General features: G+C 37.2%; 1 protein-coding gene across 1 annotated transcript in view; it reads right to left on the reverse strand.

Moving 5' to 3' along the window:
* Positions 1–10,071: 10,071 nt before the first annotated feature.
* slc9a1a (solute carrier family 9 member A1a) overlaps positions 10,072–22,453 on the reverse strand; it is a 43,050-nt gene continuing 30,668 nt past the window's right edge. Inside the window, exons 4-12 of the mRNA XM_056233956.1 lie at positions 21,595–21,812; positions 20,257–20,459; positions 16,986–17,075; positions 15,639–15,709; positions 14,863–15,039; positions 12,362–12,476; positions 12,179–12,277; positions 11,825–11,903; positions 10,072–10,497 (exon numbers count right to left, since the gene is read on the reverse strand). Of these exons, the coding sequence (XP_056089931.1) occupies positions 10,193–10,497; positions 11,825–11,903; positions 12,179–12,277; positions 12,362–12,476; positions 14,863–15,039; positions 15,639–15,709; positions 16,986–17,075; positions 20,257–20,459; positions 21,595–21,812 (1,357 nt within the window). The 3' untranslated portion in view covers positions 10,072–10,192. The remainder of the gene's footprint in view (positions 10,498–11,824; positions 11,904–12,178; positions 12,278–12,361; positions 12,477–14,862; positions 15,040–15,638; positions 15,710–16,985; positions 17,076–20,256; positions 20,460–21,594; positions 21,813–22,453) is intronic.

Below are 22,453 nucleotides of genomic sequence, written 5' to 3' on the forward strand. Positions count from 1 at the left end.
CTCAAGGTTGTGCGTGTTGTGGCTTCACAAATGCTTTGCTGCATACCTCGGTTGTAACGAGTGGTTATTTCAGTCAAAGTTGCTCTTCTATCAGCTTGAATCAGTCGGCCCATTCTCCTCTGACCTCTAGCATCAACAAGGCATTTTCGCCCACAGGACTGCCGCACACTGGATGTTTTTCCCTTTTCACACCATTCTTTGTAAACCCTAGAAATGGTTGTGCGTGAAAATCCCAGTAACTGAGCAGATTGTGAAATACTCGACCTGGCACCAACAACCATGCCACGCTCAAAATTGCTTAAATCACCTTTCTTTCCCATTCTGACATTCAGTTTGGAGTTCAGGAGATTGTCTTGACCAGGACCACACCCCTAAATGCATTGAAGCAACTGCCATGTGATTGGTTGATTAGATAATTGCATTAATGAGAAATTGAACAGGTGTTCCTAATAATCCTTTAGGTGAGTGTATGTCCGAATTCACAGTATTCATGAAACGGTAGGCAAAAAGTACCTGGATGACCCACTACTTCCTGTGAGATTGTGAAGTGAGCATATGATTGACACGTTACTATCCCATGAGGCCACAGGAGAGGATTTATGAATGACGGTGAAGCAAATATCTCTCAAAGCCCTGTACACACAAGATAAACAATAAGTGAAACAATGAATACAATAATAAAAAACTAAAATCAGCAAGCATACACTAGTCTAAAAAAAAAAATTGTGTTGATTCATAAGAAAATAATTTACTTACTTAAACTTTTATTTGTCCCCGTAGGGCGATTTGTTTTGCAGCAAGACATAGACACAGGACAAACACAGATGCAAGACCGAAATACATAAAATATTTAATGTTACAGGCTCTGGTTGTACAACAGAGAATTGAGAAGATAAATAGGCCTAAGTGCTATAGAATAAAGTGCTCTATTTCTAAAATGGGCCTCCAATTCGACAGCCACATATTAAAAAGAAACATCTGACACTGTTCATCATAAAAAACAATATAGCAACACAGGAGGACATTTCCATAACAATCACCCTTTCATTGACAACATCATCAACGTCAATACTATACATATTATAGCAACCCCATCACTATTTAATTATCAAGTCTTATCTACTCCTCAGGGCTGAGTTTAGAAGAGAGATGGCGGTTGGAACTAATGAGTGCCTGTATCTATTGCTCTTTACTGGGGGTAATCTAAGCCGAGAACCAGAAGGTAAGATCTGAAACTCTAAATGAATGGGGTGAGAGCTATCAGAAATAACTGATTTGGCCTTCCTAACTACCTGTCTGTTATACAGGTCAGTGAGGCTACACTGCTGGACACCTATAATTTCACTGCTATATTGGAAAGAGCAGTTTTGGCCTTGACAGTGAGATTACCATACCAGCAGATTACTGAAAATGTTAAAACAGACCCAATGTATGATTTATAAAAAAGGGTCATGAAGGTCTTAGCTTAAGAGCGATTCGGGACCGATCTGAGAGCAACTCTGAGTAAGGAAAAGACAAAAACTCTCATCTTAGTGAGGAGGCGGGGCTGACCCCGTTGCTATGTATGACACAATCTTTTGAAGACTGTGATTGGTTGGTTGTCCAAGAAGGAAAAAAAAGAGCCATTTTAAGTACTCACACACTAGTCTCGCGCAGCCAGACCTTCAGACTGACGGCTGAAGGTCTGGAATTCATAGCAGCTTTCTTTGGCCAAGGCCCGCCCATAAGGCCGTTTGACCGACATGTAAAACAACCAATTACAGTTCGTTTCGTTCAGTGTCACGTTTCGATGCATGGAAATGTCCCCACAACAACAGACCGGCGTGCAACAAGTCAGTCAGCATAGAAAATCAAAGAAGGAGAAGAAAACTTCAAGAGTCTGCCGTGAACCTCTCATACTTTTGAGAATCCTACGTTTAGCTGATCTTGATAAATGCTCATTGTCACTCATCATGTAAACACAACAGTTTTTCTTCCGCAATCACACGTCTGCGGTTTGTTTCCCGGCGGACCGAAAATAAACGCAACACTCGCGCCCCCCGGAAATCCGATAAAATTCAACCAATCAGATGACGACTTCGACATTCCTGAAGTGTTTCCAGTTAAGTGTACCATATGCATCAGATGTTTAGCCAACGTTCCGTGGGCGTGACGTCTGAGGCTGAGACTACTCACACACACACACACACACACACACACACACACACACACACACACACATTATATTTATGTATATAAATCCTTTTTTTTACCTTGCTGTTAATTTCCTAAGGTATTTGATTGGCTTAGAATGATAAAAATTGTTCCACTCTTTTCAATTACACTGATTGCTGTCTATTTAAGTGGTGGTTTGAATGTTTGTTTTAATATAGCAAACATGAATTAAATACAAGAAAGACGAGAAAGCCCGACTGGTCAGAAGAACCGTGTTTACTGTTAGCCCAGTTAGTGGATGAACACTAGGCCATCATTAAAGGAAAATTTGGGCCGGGTGTCACAGCATGGAGCGCAAATGATTACCGGTTCATTCCCCTGCTTGTGCGCACCAGGGAAGCCTGCTATTCATAACTGCAGTTTTTTTGAGCCTGCAAAGTGGGAATGTCCAGTGGAAACTAAATGAACTGCGACACAATAAGAGGTTCTGAAAGTGCTGTAATTGTTTGTGTGATCACTGCTTACAGAAGGTTGTGACAGACCCAAATCACTGCTGCTTTATTGCATTTTCCCATTTGCCAAATATCTTAATGTAGTGATTACTTTCATTTCTGGCGTTATGGCATTCCTGCGCTGTCTGAGATATTAGCGTGTCTCTAATAAGATCAGTCACAAACATGATCCCTGCACGATCTCATCTATAGCGTCTTATTAACTCACTGTCATCCATTGTCTGCATCACATTTCTTCTCCCTCTTCATCGGTCTGTCATTTTCTCCTCTGCTAAAGAAACTCTTAAGCCTCTTAAAAGTCCTCATCCATACTCCTAACAACTTTGACCTTAAGACCTCTTTTAAGGGTTAAGATGCTTTCTGAATTACTTTTTTTCTTTACTAGGATTTTTTTCTTTAATTGTAAGAGTAAACACCCACATTTCTAAGAATTTTCTTCGAATTTTGTCACTAGGAGCTACTCTTTGCATTAAGATTCTTTATGAATACGGGCCCTGGCTGTCACCCATAGATTTTACGTGGGTTTGAGGAACAGCCGACAGATTAGATTGTGAAGAGTCCAGTCTACGACTTGGGAAGTAAGGAGTGAGTAACTCTGATCAATACTGTGGAGCCAGGCCATGTCCTGCTGTCAGCATCATACATTTAAAAGCAACACAGAACCTGAGCGGGAGCGAGAGCCAGTGCAAGGACTCTAATAGCAGTGATATGATTGCATGCCCAGGATCCGGGCAAGTTTTGTACATGTTGAAACTGGTTAAGTGTGGATTTAGATAGGCCTACTCCAGCTAAAAGGGCGTTACAGTAGGCAATCCGAGAGACAACAACATTTAGGATAGGACGCAATCTTGTTATATTTCTGAGGTGAAAAAAAGATGTTTAATAGTGTTCTGTATATAAGGATCTGGCACCAAAGATTACTCCAAAGTTCCTCAAATTTCTTGGATTCTCAAAACAGTACCATCAATAGAAACTTAGGTATAGGGGGAACCAAGTAACATAACTTCAGTTATATTCAAACTTCAAATTATTCATCCATATCTTGATCTCAGAAACACAATCAGACAGCAAACAAACATCCAGATTTTCACCAGGGTTCGAGTATATAGAGTAGTGTCAGCATAAAAGTGATAATGAAGGCCGAGCGATCGCAACAGATGCCAAGTAGATATTAAAGAGGAAAGGGCCTAAAACTGAACCCTGGGGAACACCAGTGAAAACAGAGCTAATCTCAGACCTGAAACCATGGGCAATGAACTGGGAACGGTCAGTAAAATAGAATTTAAACCAGTTTAAAGCTGTCCCTGAAACACCAACGCACTTTCTAGGTAAGTAAAAGACTATGATCAACAGTATCGGAAGTGGCTCTGAGATCAAGAAGGATGAGAATGGAGATAGCGGCAGAATCAGACGCCATCAACAAGTCATTGTCAACCCTGACCAGAGATGTTTCAGTACTGTGAGATTTACGAACACCTGACTGAAGGGGTTACAAGACATTACCAACTCTAAGGTGGTCACATGAGTTTTAGTACTTTTGCAAATGGGGTGGAAATTGTTAAAGTCGTCCAGGGCAGGATTTTCTTTTCTTGCCACAGGAGTTACAGCAGGAACTTTAAATACTTCTGGAACAACCCCAAACTGCAATGAATCATTTATTATACTGAGTACAGTAGGGCAAAATAACATCAAAGCCAGATATAAAGAGACGAATGGGAATAGGATCGAGCAAGCAAGTGGTAGATTTCATGTTACCTCTCTTTCGAGAGCCTCAGACTCAAGCTGGGAGAAATTAGTGAGAGAACGTGACTTCAAAGGAGCAAATGAGTCTAAATTAGTACTAAATGCATTATTTAACTGAATTTGAATAAGTATTTGGGTTGCACTTTATTTTACAGGGTAACGCTTCCTTTTACAGTACAGTACTTACGGTGTACTTACCTAGAAAGTACTGGCTAAATAAGGTAAGTACATGGTTTAGGGGTAGGTTCAGGGTTAGTACCTAGTTATTACCCAGTAATTATAATTACTATAATAAGTACATAGTAAGTACATGGGTAACAGGACTGTAAAAGGAAGCAAGTATACTTATATAACTACTGTAGTCCGTCGGGATTACAGTCATACTACAGAACATATGCGATTTTGGACGCAGCATTCAAATGAAAGAGAAACCTGATGCTTTTTAGCAAATTAAAACTTTATTTGTGTATCTTTGATGACCATAAATGTGAGATCCCAGAATGCAAGAGCAAAACTGTGAAGCTGTAGGCGACTTGACCAATACAGTGAATCCTTGTTGTGTACACTCTTGGCTTTGACATTTGCAGATATCTCAAATCTTATATTGTGATATATTTTTTCTTGTATTTAAAATAAACATTTTGTTGCAAATACATGATGATGCACTTTATCAAACGACAGTGAATTACATTAATAGATTATACGACAGCAGATTAATAACATACAGTCAAACGCAGCTGATGTTAAAGAACTAGGGACATTTTGACCAACTTGTGCAGAAAATGATCATTCCTGTGAGTTATCCTGGTTCAAAATCCATATAAAACCAGCAATCAACACATTTCAAATCAGCTTTTAATATTACATGACCTTTACACCACACAGAAAGGTAAAGCCTATGCGTTTACCGTAGTAAGTTATTCAATGAATGGCTTAATTATTGCTGTAATCACGTTTGAAAGGTTCTGTTCATGATAAAGTGCTTCAAACGGCCTCTTAAATATAACGAGGAAAGACTGTAGGCTACATCTGTGTTTAGATACAGAAGACTATGAAGTTATGACGATTATATTACCAAGATCTTCTCCGCACAAATGAACAGATGTTCCATTGCCTTGCATTTGGTGTCTTTTGGTCAAATAAATAACAGCACATAATTCATGCACATTTCAGTAAATGGTTTTTATAAAGTCATTTCATTTAGAGTTTAAGAACAGTACGCATGTTACAGTCCTTCAGTCAAATATTCATCAGGATTGATACAACAACCTCAGAATAAACCCTGAAACAGAAGCAAAAGTTGAAGATTACTGTCATTTCATCGCCACCAAACAAATGAGATAAGACATAGACTGGTCATTTAAAACCATGTGAAAGTGACTTCATGTATGATCACACACTCCTTTCAGAGATTTGTTCAGTCTTTTGACATTAGTAAGTCTGCATTCATGTCGCTTCCCGGCGTCACAAATGACATAAAAGTGAGCGCAGGCCATTAAAGTGTCCGAGTCAAACCATAAGCATCAGTGAAGAGACGAAAGATCACGAATGATCAAGCAACCTGGAAGCGGACATAAGCTTTTATGATTACAAACAGCATGAGACATAAATCTCATCTGAATCTGCATGATCACACACAGATGAACGGCAGTTTAAAGATACAGCATGCACACACAAAAAGAAAGAAAGAGACAAAATAATGTAAACTCACAGAATCGTCCGAGTAATAAACGGATAACAGAAGGCAAAATGATGCAAAGCAAAAGTAAACCATCGTGAACCGAACATCATATAAAAAGGCTTTATGGTGAATATGAGTAGAAAATTACAGTACAGTGCCAGGCAATAAAAAAAAGGACAAACAAAATGCAGAAAATAGCAAACTTATTAAATACACGAATTACCATTAAAACAAACTCATCATTGGCATTCAGCTTCATGTCAAAGACAATTAAGTTTAAATAAATATTTCACTCAAAAATGTAAATTATACCATTTTTTAACCACCCTCATGTTGTTCAAAACATTAAAAAGTTTCTTAAAATAAACATTTTCTTTTTAATTTCAGCTAGTTCAGCAATGTTTCTCATTTTAATTGAATTTAAATTAATAAAAATGATAAAGAAAAAACCTAGTAAAATTACAATAAAATTACTTGCTTAACTAATTTAAAATATTAACTATAATAAAACTTAAACTAATAATTCAACTAATTGTATAAAGAAAAGCATGCTCCTCTGGAAAATAAAAGCATGCAGCTTTAAACAAAATAAGGATGAGTAGATAACGACAGAATCCTCTTTATTAGAGCTGGTCATCGGTGTGAATACTGCAGTCCGAGCCCGGTGACACCGTCCTGACACCCAGCTCAGGTCAAGCAGCAACACCAGGCTCACACAAGACTAAACAAGCAGACGACGAGAGGACGACGAGACGAGACGACAGCCTCTCCGCTCAAAGGCAAAACAAGCTCACTACATAATTGGTCAGTTAGCATTGTAATTCTTCCAAGCAGAATATAGACATCTATAGTTCACATAAAATATATAGATCTGATTTCACCACGTCTGGATTAAAATAAGGCTAATCTATCTTTTGTGCATGCTAAAGAGTCTCTGAATTTGATATATTATTTATTCTTTTTAAAGTATGCAATGCACCAGGCGGATCTGCTCCGGTGGCGGAGTGCTGTGATTCTGGTGGTGCGAAGCTTTTAAAGGGAATAATTCAACATACAGGCTTTAGAAGAGTCCAGACTGTGTCGTTCTTTCAGGAAACAATCACACTGCAACACGAATCTGCATTAACCACCGGCAGGAATGTGTGTGTGTGTGTGTGAAGGCTAAGCTATGGGGAGTTTTGGGAAAGTGTCCAACCAATTCACGCAAGAAATCCATTTAGAAATCCGTTTTCATTTAAGCAGCTTTTTGTTAAATCATAATTATGACTAACTATACGTATAAGGAAATAAAAAATCAGAAGTCATATTATCAAAATTATGATATAAAAAGTCATATTTATGTGATAGTTGAAATTACAACAAAAGTCAAAGAATTAAGTCATAATTATGAGATAAAAAGGCAAAATTATGACACTATGCCACAATTATGAAATAAAAAGTGGAAATTGCAACAAAAGGTCAAAGTATTAAGTCATAATTATGAGATAAAAAGGCAAAATTACGACACTATGCCACAATTATGAAATAAAAAGGGGAAATTACAACAAAAGGTCAAAGTATTAAGTCATAATTACAATTTAAAAAGACGCATTTATGACATACAATCAACTTTTTGTCATTACTTTTTTTTTAAATCTCAATTTCGACTCTATCTTACAATTATGACTTAGTACGTTCATTTCCACTTTATATCATAATTATGACCATCTCATAATTGAAACTTTTTATCTCACAATTATGACTTAATACTTTGACCTTTTGTTGTAATTTCCACTTTTTATTTGATAATTGTGGCATAGTGTCGTAATTTTGCCTTTTTATCTCATAATTATGACTTAATTCTTTGACTTTTGTTGTAATTTCAACTATCACATAAATATGACTTTTTATTTCATAACTTTGACACAATTATGGCTTAGTCCGTCATAACTTTGACTTTTCGTCAATTTCCACATTTATATCATACTTGTGGCTTAGTGTGTCGTAATTTTGCCTTTTTATCTCATAATTATGAGTTGGTGTGTCAGTTTTCACTTTTAGACAATTTTGACTTTTTATGTGATAATTATGGCTTTTTATCTCATAATTTCAAAATCTCAAACTTATGACTTAGTAAAGTATGTCATAATTTCTACAGCATATTGGTGTGGTTTATGAAGCGAGGGTGAGTAAATAATGACATAATCTTGTGACTTTTGCATGAACTCTTCCTTTAAGCTAAATCAAGGTTTGTGAATACGATGGTCCAGATCTTTTTCAGAGCGGTCATGACTGGTCACAAAAGCGCTTTGAGTGCTTTTAAAGGGAATAAGATTATATAATAACAAAGATCATTTTAATCGAATAAAGTATAAGCAAAGAAAACAAAACAGGATACACGAGCACAACCAATCAATTTGGTCATGCAACTTTTTGGTGCAAAATAAAGTCTTTACAAATGCAAATCTGTGCGATCTCCACGAGTCTCTAGTTGCTTCTCAGGTTTGTAATGCAAATAAAGCGTGACTTCAAGGGTCCTTCCACGTGTGGTTAACGCGTCAACCAAATAATTAGCCAGAGTAAATATGCACCATCTGACTGATAAATATAAGAAAGGCCATAATGTGGCCAGTTTCCTATTATTGCTCCTGACGTCTAATTCCTCGAGAGGTAAAACTAGTGATAAAAACAAGTAAAGCAAGTTTATGTGAACGAACACAAAACACAATGAACAAGAAAACGCATCAATGCTCTGAAAACGCCAACAGAAGCGGTTTACCTGAATATAGAGCGAGACTGAACAGTGCGAGCGTTTGGTAATGCATAGATCTGTTCCCACGCGCAGAATATCACAACTCCACATTTACTTGCTGACACGAGTTCGAACCAGGCGTGATGTGACCCGCAATAATAAGCCATGTGTTCATGGACCAATGAGATTTCACTGTTCTGTGTGTGTGTGTTATACTGTATGATCATTGAAATCACGAAATGGCCTTTATTACTAAATAAATTGTAAAATGTTTCATTTTCTCATACATTTATTTCATGCACTGGTTGCTTGTGACGAGCTATTAGACTATTAGCATGTTAGCCCGAGCCAGACGAGCGTAAAACTCCACATTGAAGGGGTTTAACTCGCCTGTTGCCCAGTAACTTTATGAGTTTTGACAATGCATGGTTGTGAGGATGTTATATGGCTTAGTGCGATCATCAAATCGCTACAGTTGTGGATATATAAATATACAGTATAGTCTGATGCGCTGCATGTTTCAGAGCAAAACTCAGTTTCGACTCAGTGTAAATGCTACTCTGCATGAGCTCTTGTTGAGTTTGAGACGCTTATGATTTGCATTTGAGAACGCAACGTGCGCCAACCATAGTTTATAAATCTGTTGTTGTCAACAAAGAGTTTTCCACCTAAATTCGATTTAAAAGCAAAGAAATTAAGGCAACCATAAATGTTAGTACTTTACTGTTCTGTAAAATAAAATAATAATTAATATTGTTGTTAATAACAACAACAACAATTCTATATTTTATATAACATGTTCTATTATAATGCAATATATTATTATTATTATTAAATACTCTCTTTACATTTTACGTATTAATAGTATGTAATAATTCAATAAAATAGATTTTTTCTTTTTTATTATAATAACAATTGCGCGTGGGAGGTGGGGGTGTTCCTTCTTTTTTGTCTTTAGCTGATCACATGCCTGACTATATTATCATCCACACCAATGCACAATAACGTTCTGTCGTTTATAGTCTGCAACTATAATTATTTGAGCTCTTTAAAGTCTGGTGGATTCTGATTGGCTAATCGTTCATTAAAATCATTCTGAAAGTGATTCCAACTATAGCGTTCCTCTGTCGTTATTGTTATCTCTGTTTTTTAGAATGATTTTTAAAACGATATCTTTAATGTTTTCGTAATATCGTGCTTGGTGTGAAATAATAAAAAGAACAATGACAAGCGCAAAAAAAATAAATGGCTATTTTTGATCGCTCCCTTTCATTTTCTTTATTTTGGTTCATCAACAGTTTGGTTTTCCTGACGTTTCTCTCGTTTCGGCTTCCTATAGAATATAAATCTGTCCTCCATGTCTAAGAGCTCTCAGGGGAGGAAGGGTTCGTCCTCGTCTTCCTCATCGCCAGCGGGCCCCGGGTCGCTCAGACAGCGCATGAGGCGCTGAGGCTCCTTATCATCATCCTCGTACGCCATTTTGTCCTTTCTCTCCTTCGCAGGAGAGGGTGGCTTCATCATCAGGCCGCCCTCCTCCTGGCTCTCCTTCGGCTGGCTTGCTTGGCTGCCGAACTCGTCCCGCATGTTGACGGGCTCCGGGCTCTGAGGCGAGGCCAGGTCCACTTTAATGGTGGGGATGCTTTCTGTGACAGCCTTGATGCCCCACGCTTGAGGGTCTGTTTCAGAGAAGAGGGAAACTCCATCACACAAAACATTCTCCTTCATCAGTATTTTACTGACAAACTGAAATAAAAAAGCTAAATAAAACTATATTTAAAAATACACAAAAAAGAATGCAAATTACAAAACATAACAAGAGTACTCAAATTCAAACGAACATTTTAATATATTAACAACATTAAAATACAACCTAAATCAAAATATATTTATAAAATACAATATTATAGTATATAAATAGCACTGTTTTACTTAAAGATAAATGACAAAACTTAAAAAGCATAAGTATAATTAATTACAGAATTGGCTATGGATTATAATTTTTTTTTAGTTTTTTTTTTTTTGTGTGTGTTGGAAGCAAAAATCCAAAAAAAATTTATAAAGTTTGTTTAAAACAAGAAAAAACTTTTTTTTTCCAATATTTATCAATTAACTTTCTAAAAAAAAAAAGTGCTTATTTATTTGCATTAAAGTATTTTTACTGGAAAATAAAACAAAAATGTGTTACAGTGCAAACAGTTAATTTATGCAATTAACTAATACAAATAAACAATTTACTGTATTGAATCTGAATTTAATTGAATCAATTCAGTTAAAAAATCCTGATATATTTTGCAAATATGAAGGGGAGATTTTGTGCTGGATGTTTGAAAATTATGTTTTTGCTTTGGCAAAATTTATAGAAAAGGCCTGGTATCTGCGACAAAGAACTTTGTATCCCATATGAAAAGCCATCTCTATTTGTATGTGTACTTATTTTTAGTGGTTTAGTTATGTTATGTTGGGTTCTGTGCTATGTCACGTGGCTATTTGGAGATATTTGTGAAATTATTACTGTAGTGTCTAATAAGGGTGGGCACCATGGTGTTTGACACTTAAATAAACAAATCAATCAATCAATACTGTAATAAGGGATTCAAGATGGTTCTCTGATTATTGCAATATGATGCATTTCTTAATTCTATCCATTGCTACTATAGTTTATGCCAAAGTACTAGTTATTTTTTTTTACTACTGTAAACCATAGTAATTCACTATAGTGTCTGCTATATTAACTATATATATATCTCTAATATCCATTTAGCACAATTTTATTGTAATAATAACTTGGTAGATGTTTGTAAGGAATATGGCTTGATTGTAAAGAGTTCTGCATATGATTAAATCAGCTGAATCAATAGAGGGCGCTGTGCAACAACTGAAACCTGAATGATTAACCGCACATTCACTGAGAGGAAAGACTTGGGGCGGAAGAGAAAGATTTCAGTGACACGACAGGATCCTAAAGTCATATATCTGTGATCCAGCAGAGAAGACGTCGCTCACCTGAAGACAGTCGAGCTCGAGCAATGTTCGGGGAATCAGGAGGCGGAGCTGGAACGGTCAGGTGATTGTTCATCAGTATCTGAAAGAAGCGAGACAGAACCTTCAATGCTTACATCTATTATGATTAATAAAGCACATTCCAGCTATCAGTGGCTTTTATGTGTAACTGAGATGAGTTCTGGTGGCCAGTAACTTATATACTGCCAATATACATAGTATATAATAGAGTATAACAATTAATTGAGATGCAGAAAATTGCTGAAATTAAATGAATTAAAAAGGCAATCGATAGATTTTGGAAACGACACAATTTTTCATATCCAATGATGAATCAATCAATCGTTAACGTCAAACCTTCTTTTCCATATCTATCAGTTTCTTGCGTTTGATGAGGTCGTTCCAGCCGTCCTCAAACGGATCAGCCACCAGTGTGTGCCTGTTGTACGAGCGCAGCTGAAAAAACAGAAGACAATCCAGTTTGATCTGAATGAAACAGAAAGAAGCTTGGTTTGAGAGTGAAGTGAAGTGCTGACTCACTCTCTGGCGGGTCCTCTGCAGGTTTGTGCGCAGGATCTTCCGGATCTCTTCCTCACGGGACTTGGAGAGCTGTGGCAGAGCTCTGTCCTGAGGAGTCTTCTTGGGCTGGATGTTCCTGGAAAACAAAGTCAAAAACTCATTATAATAGAATAAAAATCAGTCCCATACATTCTAGAAACATTCCATGAACTCCTTATGTTCAACAGTATATATACAGTAGTGGACAAAAGTGAGGTCTGGCCTAGGAAAAATGACATCACCCTTTTTTTTTTTATATATATTATTAAAGGGGTCATATAATGGTACATGCACTTTTACAAGTTGATTGTACTGAAATGTGTGTTGGCAGTGCCTGTACACAACCATCATAAAATGATAAAAATCCATCCAGTGTTTTTGTTTTAATCTCCTTATATGTTTTCCCCTGCCTCAAATCTAGCCGTTCGATTTTGTGACGTCACACGCTCGGAAGCCCCTCCCACGATTGTTGATTGACAGCAGCGTTTCAACACAGACCCGCCCTCGCTCGTGAGAGCTGTCAATCATAGTCTGTGCGGACCGGCGCGGTCATTGTTGATATGCTGGAGCACTGTCTATGAGCAGAATGGCGTCTAAGGGATTGTGGTGTTCTGTTCTTGGGTGTAATAACGAACACAGTCATTTTAATGTTCCTAAATCCGAACCGCTGAAGACGCAGTGGCTGAGTTTGTTTTCGAAGGGAATATTCCACACGAGCAACGTCAATGCTTTCATGTTTGCACGAATCATTTCTCACCAGACTGCTTTATAAACGAGGGTCAGTATAAAGCTGGTTTTGCTAAGAAGCTGCTCATGAAAAAAGGATCGGTACCAGCTATTCGTGTTCCTGCTGAACCTCTAGAAGAACGGAAGTGAGTGTAACGTTTTATTAAACTTTATATTAATTTTTATATTAATCTTTGCAAATCGCTAGCTGCACGCTTCACAATGAATGCGTCTAAGGTTTACACTCAGGGTACATTACGGCATGTTTTCTATGTATGACGTTCTCAATATAATTCATAATCCCACGTTTATACTGAACAACGCGTTATGGTTATTGTGTTATTGTGTTACAAACAGTGTACACAGAACAGAGGGGCGGAGTCAGCAAAGCTCATTATCATTTAAAGTCATATGCACTGAAACGGCGTGCTGAAAACAGAGCTGTTTTTGACCAGGTAAAATAAGTGTTTTCTTACAATACTAATGAGGATTTTTAATTAAAGTATATTACAAACTTTTAATTTAGACCCTAAAGAATCATACTAGCTTGTACAAAAATGGCATTATATGACGCCTTTAAAGATTTTGTAAGCATATTGCAGAGTATTGCTTGGAGTCGATTGTTTTATTTGTGATCACGCAATTATAATTTATTTATCATTTTTGGCCAGGCTGTCATACAAAATAAAAAGATGAACACATGCAAAAAAAGTAGTAAATGATTATGTTGTAGTCAATATATGCTTTTTTCAGTGAGCTTTTAGTTTTTGCATAGTAGAATAAAACCTGTAGTTTGCCTTTTTTTGCCAAATAATTTTGTCAGCTAAAAACATCAACCAAGTTTAGTGTTTTGTTCTTCCCTCATATTTAAAATAATATAATTTTCCTCATATATTGATGGTTTAATTAAACTTGTAGGGACATTAAAAACAAATATCCACGTTTGCCCACTCCTGAATATTTTAGAAATTCCACACATTCTCCATTCATTATATCAATTCCTTTCAGATTCCATTACATTCTATGTTCTACATGCATTCTAAAAATTCCCGTGCAATGCTTTATATACATTTTCACAATCCATTAAACACATTCTCTTAATATTTATTATTATGTTCTACTACAATATTCCATGCATTCAATACACATTTCATTCTGAAATCTGAAACATGCTATAATCATTCTTTAAATTCAATGCAGATTCCACACTTTCTATAGCCTGGCTAACGTCAGACCACGTCTCATTGACATTGAGACGTGGTCTGAGAACCACGTTCATTTTCTCGTATTTGAGACGTGGTTTACGAATGCCCAGAGCCGTTTATTGGGTGCTACGAATGTCTATCAAATGCGCCTGTACGTAGCTCATAGCCAATCGTTTCAATTATACCAGATGACGCATGTAGAGCGACAGAAATTAGACGATGGGTCAGAGATTTATGTGTACACGATGGCGTATGTATCTAAGTCTGCATGGAAAGGTAACTTCGCGTCTGCTGCCATGTTGGATCCATAGGTATAAACAAACTGCTTCGGTGTGTCGCATAGACACCGTCATCGTCTTGCTGCTCCCTCCCCGTTCTGTGATTGGTTCCCAAGATGAGGTGAAAATTTGGTCCATGGTATCCAGACTACCAGCAGCGTGAAGAAAATCGCGCTGCGCAAAGGCAGTATGGGGAAACCCAGGCTACACTTTCTAAATGCATTCTACACAATTGCATAAATGGTGAGTCCTGATGAGGTGAGGAGTTACTCACTGCATGGAGATGGTGGAGGGCATGGCAGAAGGCAGCTTGGATCCTCCTCCGCTCTCCACCAGCTCGATGGCCTGCTTCATCTCCATCTTGTGGTAGAAGGCGATCAGCTGAGGTTCTTTGGAGCGCTCACCCGCTATCAGGCACTTCTTTATGTACTTCTTATTGAACCGGTTCAGTCTGGAAATGAGAAGGAAAAGGTGATGCTTGTGATATGATAGCTGAAGTCCAGATAACAAACCCCTGCCTCCAGCATCATTAGTGGCAGAGGAAACACTGAAACTGTGTCTGAAATCAACGTGGTACTGTTGAGACGGGCACACACACCTTCAAATACTTATAAAAAATAATATATATTTTTTGAGATATATTTTTCAGAGAAGGAGAAGCACAAATAGTTTGATCCATTTCATTCACACACACACACATATATATATATATATATGTGTGTGTGTGTGTGTGTGTGTGTGTGTGAATGAAATGGATCAAACTATTTGTGCTTCTTCTCTGATCCCAAATATGAACCGAAAACTCACTTTCTCTTCAACAGCAACAGCACAGTATATAAGTATGAAAAGACTGAACTCGGCCAAATATACTAAAAACACGTCTGATTTTAATGGCTAAACATCACTGACGTTAGTCATTCAAAAACATGTCATATCTAAATTCTTCATCAAACACCAGATGTAGGAGTCATTTTGATTTCCTTTAGAATTCAAATAATCACAAAATCACTTAAAAATCACCAAATTTGACTTTTTGAGTTTTATACGTACTTGTCTTTCCAGTGATGATGTCCATAATGTCCGCAGATATCCTCAATGCCAGTTAGCAGATGGTCCAAAAACTAAACACAAATGTACACGCTAATTAAGTAAACATAAACGACAATATCTAGCAATAACGCTCAGATTATCAGTTAAATATCAAACAGAAGCTACAGCTGAATATGATGTTGACAATGAGCAATAAAGTGGACAGCAGAGAGATTTCTGTCAATCACTAAAAGCATTAAAGATGATGAGACGCCCATGCAAATGGGTGTTTCCATAGCAACAATCAGTTTTATGAGTGGTGAATAAATGCCAATTTGTGGGCAAAATGTTCTGTACTGAGTTTTGTGGAGTGGATCCAAGCTCATGTCTGGCGTACAAACAGCAACTTGCTTTTTCTGCAGAACATTCACATTATACTCGTGAGGATGGAGACTTCGTAAACATAACATAACAGACCTTGTGTGTGTGTGTGTATATATGTGCATTTATTTGATCAAAAATATATAAAATATTATTACAATTTAAATTAACTGGTTTCTGTTGTAATATATTGTAAAATGTAATTTATTCCTGTGATCAAAGCTGAATTTTCAGCATCATTCCTGCAGTCTTCAGTGTCACATGACCCTTCAGAAATCATTCAAATATGCTCATTTGCTGCTAAAGAAAGATTTCTGATTATTATCAAGTTGAGAATATAATTATTAACTATGTATATAATTCTTAATGTCGTTTCTCTTTAGATTCTCATGAATACATTTACCATTACTGTTTTACAGTCGATTTTCACTTCATTTACTTTTTGAACCAGCATAAATAATAATGAGAATGCATTTGTTGCATTTGCATTAATATTTTTTTTTTTACTTCTGCATAATGGTAAAAATAATGTGCTTAATTCTCATTAACATAATGTCACAATGCAAAAAAAAAACATAAAGAAGGGCTTAATTTTCTTTATGCAAAATATAATGTGTGTATGTAAATATATGTATTTTTTATTTTTTAATATGACCCGGAAATATTCTGGACCGATTTCTTTAGATTCATTGGGTCCCTTGGTCTTAAAATCTTCTGATTCCTGTCATTCTAAAAATACCAAGCTGCATGTCTGTATGAAACTGTGACTTTATCAGCACACAACCAGCAGGTGGCGCTCAAACACCTTCAGTAGCAGAACTGGATGTTCCACAAACCCAAGTCAACAAAATAAGTCAATTATTATAATTAACTAAACAAGCTGAGCTTGTTTTATTAAGAACAGAATTGTGTGAGTACGTTTGGGACTGGCAGAATATTGAGACGGCATAAAATATTAGTGAATCCCAGATGGGAGTAAACTCGAACCTGTGTGTGAATCTCCTCATTGATAGATCGCTTTGTTTCCTGTTTCTTCTTCACGGCCAGGAGGTCCACCAGAGGTCGAATGGTCATACCCTGAAAACACAAAGAGAGAGGAGGGGAAATTGATGCATGCTTACAGACGGTCCTATTTAAATGCAATCGATACAGCTCCATTCATCAATCTTTGCAGTGTAACGCGTGTGTGTGTGTGTATATATATATATAAATATATAAAGGGATTTAAAAATTTGTGTTCCAATTCTGATGGGAAAAATGTGAACCCTCCTGACTACTGAAGGAACTGCAAGTCATGACTAGGAAACAGTTGCGTTTACACACAGTGGGCGGGATCTCCTGTCCTTCAGCACTGAGCTGAAACTCATAGCGTGTCCTCACTTGTCCATAGCATGATTTTTCAAACTATGCTGAGCAATAACGGAGGACAGAGGGCTGGGGCTGTGACTCTGCATTGCAGTTGAGGGGTTTTCCTCAAGGTCAGATGCTGCAGAGATCAGGCTACACCGCATGCAGTGATAGCAAACGCACCGTCACATCGGACACTGCAAACGCTCTCCACCTTCCCCTTCCTGTGAACAGCACAAACTCTGTGCAGACAGAGAGAGAAACAACAGATCGACAGCCATGTGCCATGGCACTAAATATTCCACCTACAATTGTATGAAAGTCACTGCATAAAATAAAATATTAAAATTAGCACAACCGTCAAGCAAAACAGAAACACAGATCTGTGCCCAACAGGCAGTGGCTGCAAATGCTGCACCTAAAGTTGCATGAAAGTTACTGCAATAGACATCTGCATTGCATTGCAAAAATAAAATATTTAATTAATAAAATAAATAAAGTAATGGATGGCAGTATTGTCAGGTCTACACCTAAAGGCAGTGGCCCCAAATAGGCAAACCTAAAAGTGTATTTAATTCACTGCATTGCATTAAAATAAAACATTTAATAAAACACTTAAAAAACTGTATAACAGTTAAAAAATTATACAAAATAAAAAATAATACTGCATTAACTTTCTTAAGTTATTTTACTAAGAAAGTTTGTCTTTAATTTTAAAAAAGGCCTCAATTTTATATTTGGATTATTTATATAAAATACTTGTTGGGGTCAATGTATATCTGACATCCGACTACAAAAAGAGCACACATCACAACACAGATTTTCACAAACATAAAACACAAACACAGCCAGGGCAACACAAACCTTGCAAATTGATACCGTCCCTTATGTCCTCGTTTAAATGTGTGAACAGAGACACACCTTCTAAACCTGATACCACTTGATTTCAACACCAGAACAAAGACTAGAAGAGAAACATTCTTCCAGAGAAACTTCCTGAAACCTTCCACTGTAATGAATTCTCCAAAGTAAATCACCATTGGTACAGAGAAACCGAACACCCGGCTGTGTCTCTTGGTGACGCATTAAAACGTAAGGGATTTACTGTATCACACAAACACTCAAGAGAACACTAGAGTTTGCATCTTTAACCTGAGGGGCGTGATGATGCATTGACACTAAAACACTCAAGATACACTCAAACAACTCATATATTATCAGCCCCCATCAGCAAATCTACCACACACACGTGTGTGCTGTACACAGAGTATACGCCGGTCCTGCTCTTTCACAGCACTGCTTCCACTCAAGCAAAGAGACTCGTGTTACGATATGAATCATTCAAAACATAAATGAAGAGGGTTACTTTCACCACTGCCATTTCCAGCAGCTCATGCATATCTCAGGCCACCAGGGCTCCTGCAGAGCCATAAGAGCCGTCAGCTGAGGACGAGAATGGTGAAACAGCAAAAGCAAATAAAGATACGGGACCGTTCGATAATCCACCACCCAATAAAACCCAATGGAGCGAAAGGCTGTTCAATAAACAAGTCTGAGGCAATTACGTCTGTGCATTACCCAACGGACAGGTCTGCATGAAGAAGATCTTAAATTATATAAAATTCCACATATTCAATTTATAATGTTTTTTTTTTTTACTAATTCCAATAGAATTTCAACATTCGTAATTTTGCTACCAAAAAACATAGTATAGTACACTCATTTACGTTAAATATTTACCATTAAGATAATCATTCTATCATATTTGAATCCATTTCACAGAATTTCATTGATTGACATTTTCAAATTCATTCCGCAGAATTCCAATTTTTTTGCCTAACTAGTCAAATTTAGGATTCTGTAGATGTAATTATTCATCTTCTCACAATATTACATTACATTTTTTCGCGATTAATCACATTAATGTCATAGTTAACTCACGATTAAATCGCAATTAATCGCACATTTTTATCTATTCTAAATGTCTCTTGATTTCTTTTTGTCCCATTATTTTTCTCATTTTAATGCTCTTATCAACATGGAAAAGTGGATCGGCTTGCTTTGTACAAATGTTTTTTATTGAAAACAACATTGGCATATACTGTGTTCAATTTCACACTAACATTCTCACTTGGAGCAAATAATCTCTCACACAATGTAACACTGTCCATCAATAAAAGGGTGAAAGAAATACTGACGAGGTCCTGATATTGACGAGGGGGCGGAGAATTCGCATCAGCTGTGTGTGTGTGTGTGTGTGCTTGGCCATCATCAAGTGGTATTTCAGACTGGACGTGCTGCGATGATGATCGCTCAGTTCACAACGACAAAACACACAGATCACTTTGGTCTTGTCAATGGAACCATTTGGCAACTTTTTAAAAGTAAACTTTTCATTCAGAATCTTATTGGCATCCATTTCGGCGTCTCGCGCTCGTCATCCACTCAAAACGTAACGTTAACCAACTATTTGGCCGGCTCGCAAGCCCAACAAGTGTGTGCGGCGTGCCTGTTGTTTTGTTTCCGGTCTAGCTAGATCCGCTTGCGCTTTGGTCGACGAAGCAACAAAACGTCCTCGCGCGGCGCAAGCCATTGAAATGAATGGGTTTCATAGCGCATGTCGCGTCCTGGTGCAAAAGCATGTGAAAAAAAACCTATAAAGTTTGCTAAGCCAAAAAGACCGTTATTCGCACGATAAAAAAATTGACGCCGTTAAAATGGGTTTGCGTTAACGCCGTTAATAACGCGTTTAACTGACAGCCCTAATATATATATACACACTTATAATGTGTCTCATATCGAAAATAGAAAAGTATGCTGATGCTATGTGAGCCGCATATCCCATATAAAAAAATACCAATATGCTTTATGTACTGGAAGAAGAGAAGAGTTCGTACTGCTGGACACTGACCTGCACAAATACAGTGAAGAAGATGACCGTGATGATGGCGGTGAGGAACATGTTCCTCATGGGGAAGTGCACAGGGTTGAGCAGATAGACCAGGGAGAAGGCGATCGCTCCTCTCAGTCCACCGTAAGCTACAATAAACTGGTCCTTAGTGGTGAGTTTCACAATACGGAACTTGTTGATCACGAAGGTCAAGCCAATTACACCTATGAAAGAAGCAAAACGTTTAATTAAACAAGCACTAAAAAGTGTGCCAACATTCACATTCTTAGGGCATAAATCAAATACAGACCTGTTTCTTTAATTAGGCAAACAGTAATAATTAGGAAAGTGGTAATAACATTAATTAAAATCAAAGTAGTTTATTAAAATTAGTTCAGAACTACTTAAAGACGATGGACCTTCACTGAACCCATGACGCAAACACACAATCACACCCTAGATACTGGTGTGAGATACACTACATATGAGCTGTGAGTTATACTTGTGGTGAAATCTAGTGAATAATTGCTGTTACGCTAACCAGGGCTTGACATTAACACACACCAACTGCACCCGATTTCAGCAGTGATGTGTAACGCAGACACTCCTACTAGCCACTTTAGCGGGTTGAATTTTATATAGAATATAGCTTATACATTTTTCAAATGTAGTCTTTTAAAAAGGCATCTGAAATTATAAACTAAGTGCTATGTATAGTTGTCAAAAATATAGATTTTTTGATACTGAAATATCTTAAACACTTCCAATACTGATTTTCCGCAGAATAGATACAGGATACCAGCTGTTCTTACTCTCTCTAACCTCTCCGACAGCGAGTGACACAAAAACCCGCCTCTCCTCACTCACTCGTTTCATTTGCTCCGCAAGAGTATTGTTGCTGTTAGAGGGCTTGAATTTCACGCAGGGATTGTGCGTATTGCGCATAATTTTACTCATTCCCGCAAATTTTATTGCTCACACCCAAAGTGTACGCACATAAAGCCGCCTCTCAGAACTAAATTGATTTCTTATTGCCCTTAAACAGTCAAATAGACACAAAATAATGTCAAAATGCCATTCTTGGCTAGTATTCACGTAAACAGTCAGTTATGTTTTAAGTAAACATAAACAGTTGAGAAAGAAAACGCATGTGTAACAGAATAATGGATCCGTGCGTCAGGTCTTAAAGTGACAGCAGCCTAATATTCCTGCTATATGGCAGTGTCCCCCTGTGGTATCAATGTCAAAATTGTGACTAGAGAAAATGCTGAGTGTCTAGTAACTTTGGAAAACCTCTAGACATAGTGGTTGGTGAGCAAAAAAGTCAATGTCAAGCCCTGACGCTAACCCTTTACTCACCCAGAACACGAGCCACCAGTGAGAGAATGACAGTCATGATGACGAAGGTCCAGTTCCAGCGGTGCGGCCCGGCCACTGTCGACACTCCCAAGAAGATAAAGATGAGCGTGTCGCTCACGCTGCTCCACATCTTCAGGAAGTACTTGATGGTGGTGTGGGATTTATGGGATATGTTGGCCTCCACGTAGGGACGCGTGACGGCACCACATGCGATTAGCCTGGAAACAGAAGATTCACCAAAGTTACTGATCGGATCGGTTAAACCAGCACAGCTTGAAAGGCATTTTGGACAGCCAGTTTGGGCTGGGCGATATGGCCGAAAAAGATATGCCACACCTGTGAGGTGGATGGATTATCTCGGCAAAGGAGAAGTGCTCACTAACACAGATTAAGACAGATTTGTGAACAATATTTGAGAGAAATAGGCCTTTTGTGTACATAGAAAAAGTCTTAGATCTTTGAGTTCAGCTCATGAAAAATTGAGGCAAAAACAAGTGTTAGGTTTATAAGTTTGTTCAGTGTAATTAACAATTTAACCAATCTTTTAAAACGTCATCAAATGGAAATAACAAGAATAAGAATTAATTTACAACAAAACATTGCATTTTACATTGTCAAATAAAGTGTTGCACAACTTACTGTATAAATTAAAACATGGAGAAAATATTTTGCTTGTATGATACTCCTTAAAATAATAATGATAATACAATATAATGTTTTAATATATTGTATTAATAATAATATAAATAATATTAACAATAAAATGTTTTAATAAATTGTATTAATATTATTATTACTACTACACAATTTATTTAATTTTATTATTATTATTATTATTACTTTGTGAAGTACATTTTAC

The sequence above is a fragment of the Rhinichthys klamathensis genome, unplaced genomic scaffold (assembly GCF_029890125.1).
Source record: "Rhinichthys klamathensis goyatoka isolate OS25496 unplaced genomic scaffold, OSU_Roscu_1.1 h1tg000385l_1, whole genome shotgun sequence".
Taxonomy (NCBI): domain Eukaryota; kingdom Metazoa; phylum Chordata; class Actinopteri; order Cypriniformes; family Leuciscidae; genus Rhinichthys; species Rhinichthys klamathensis.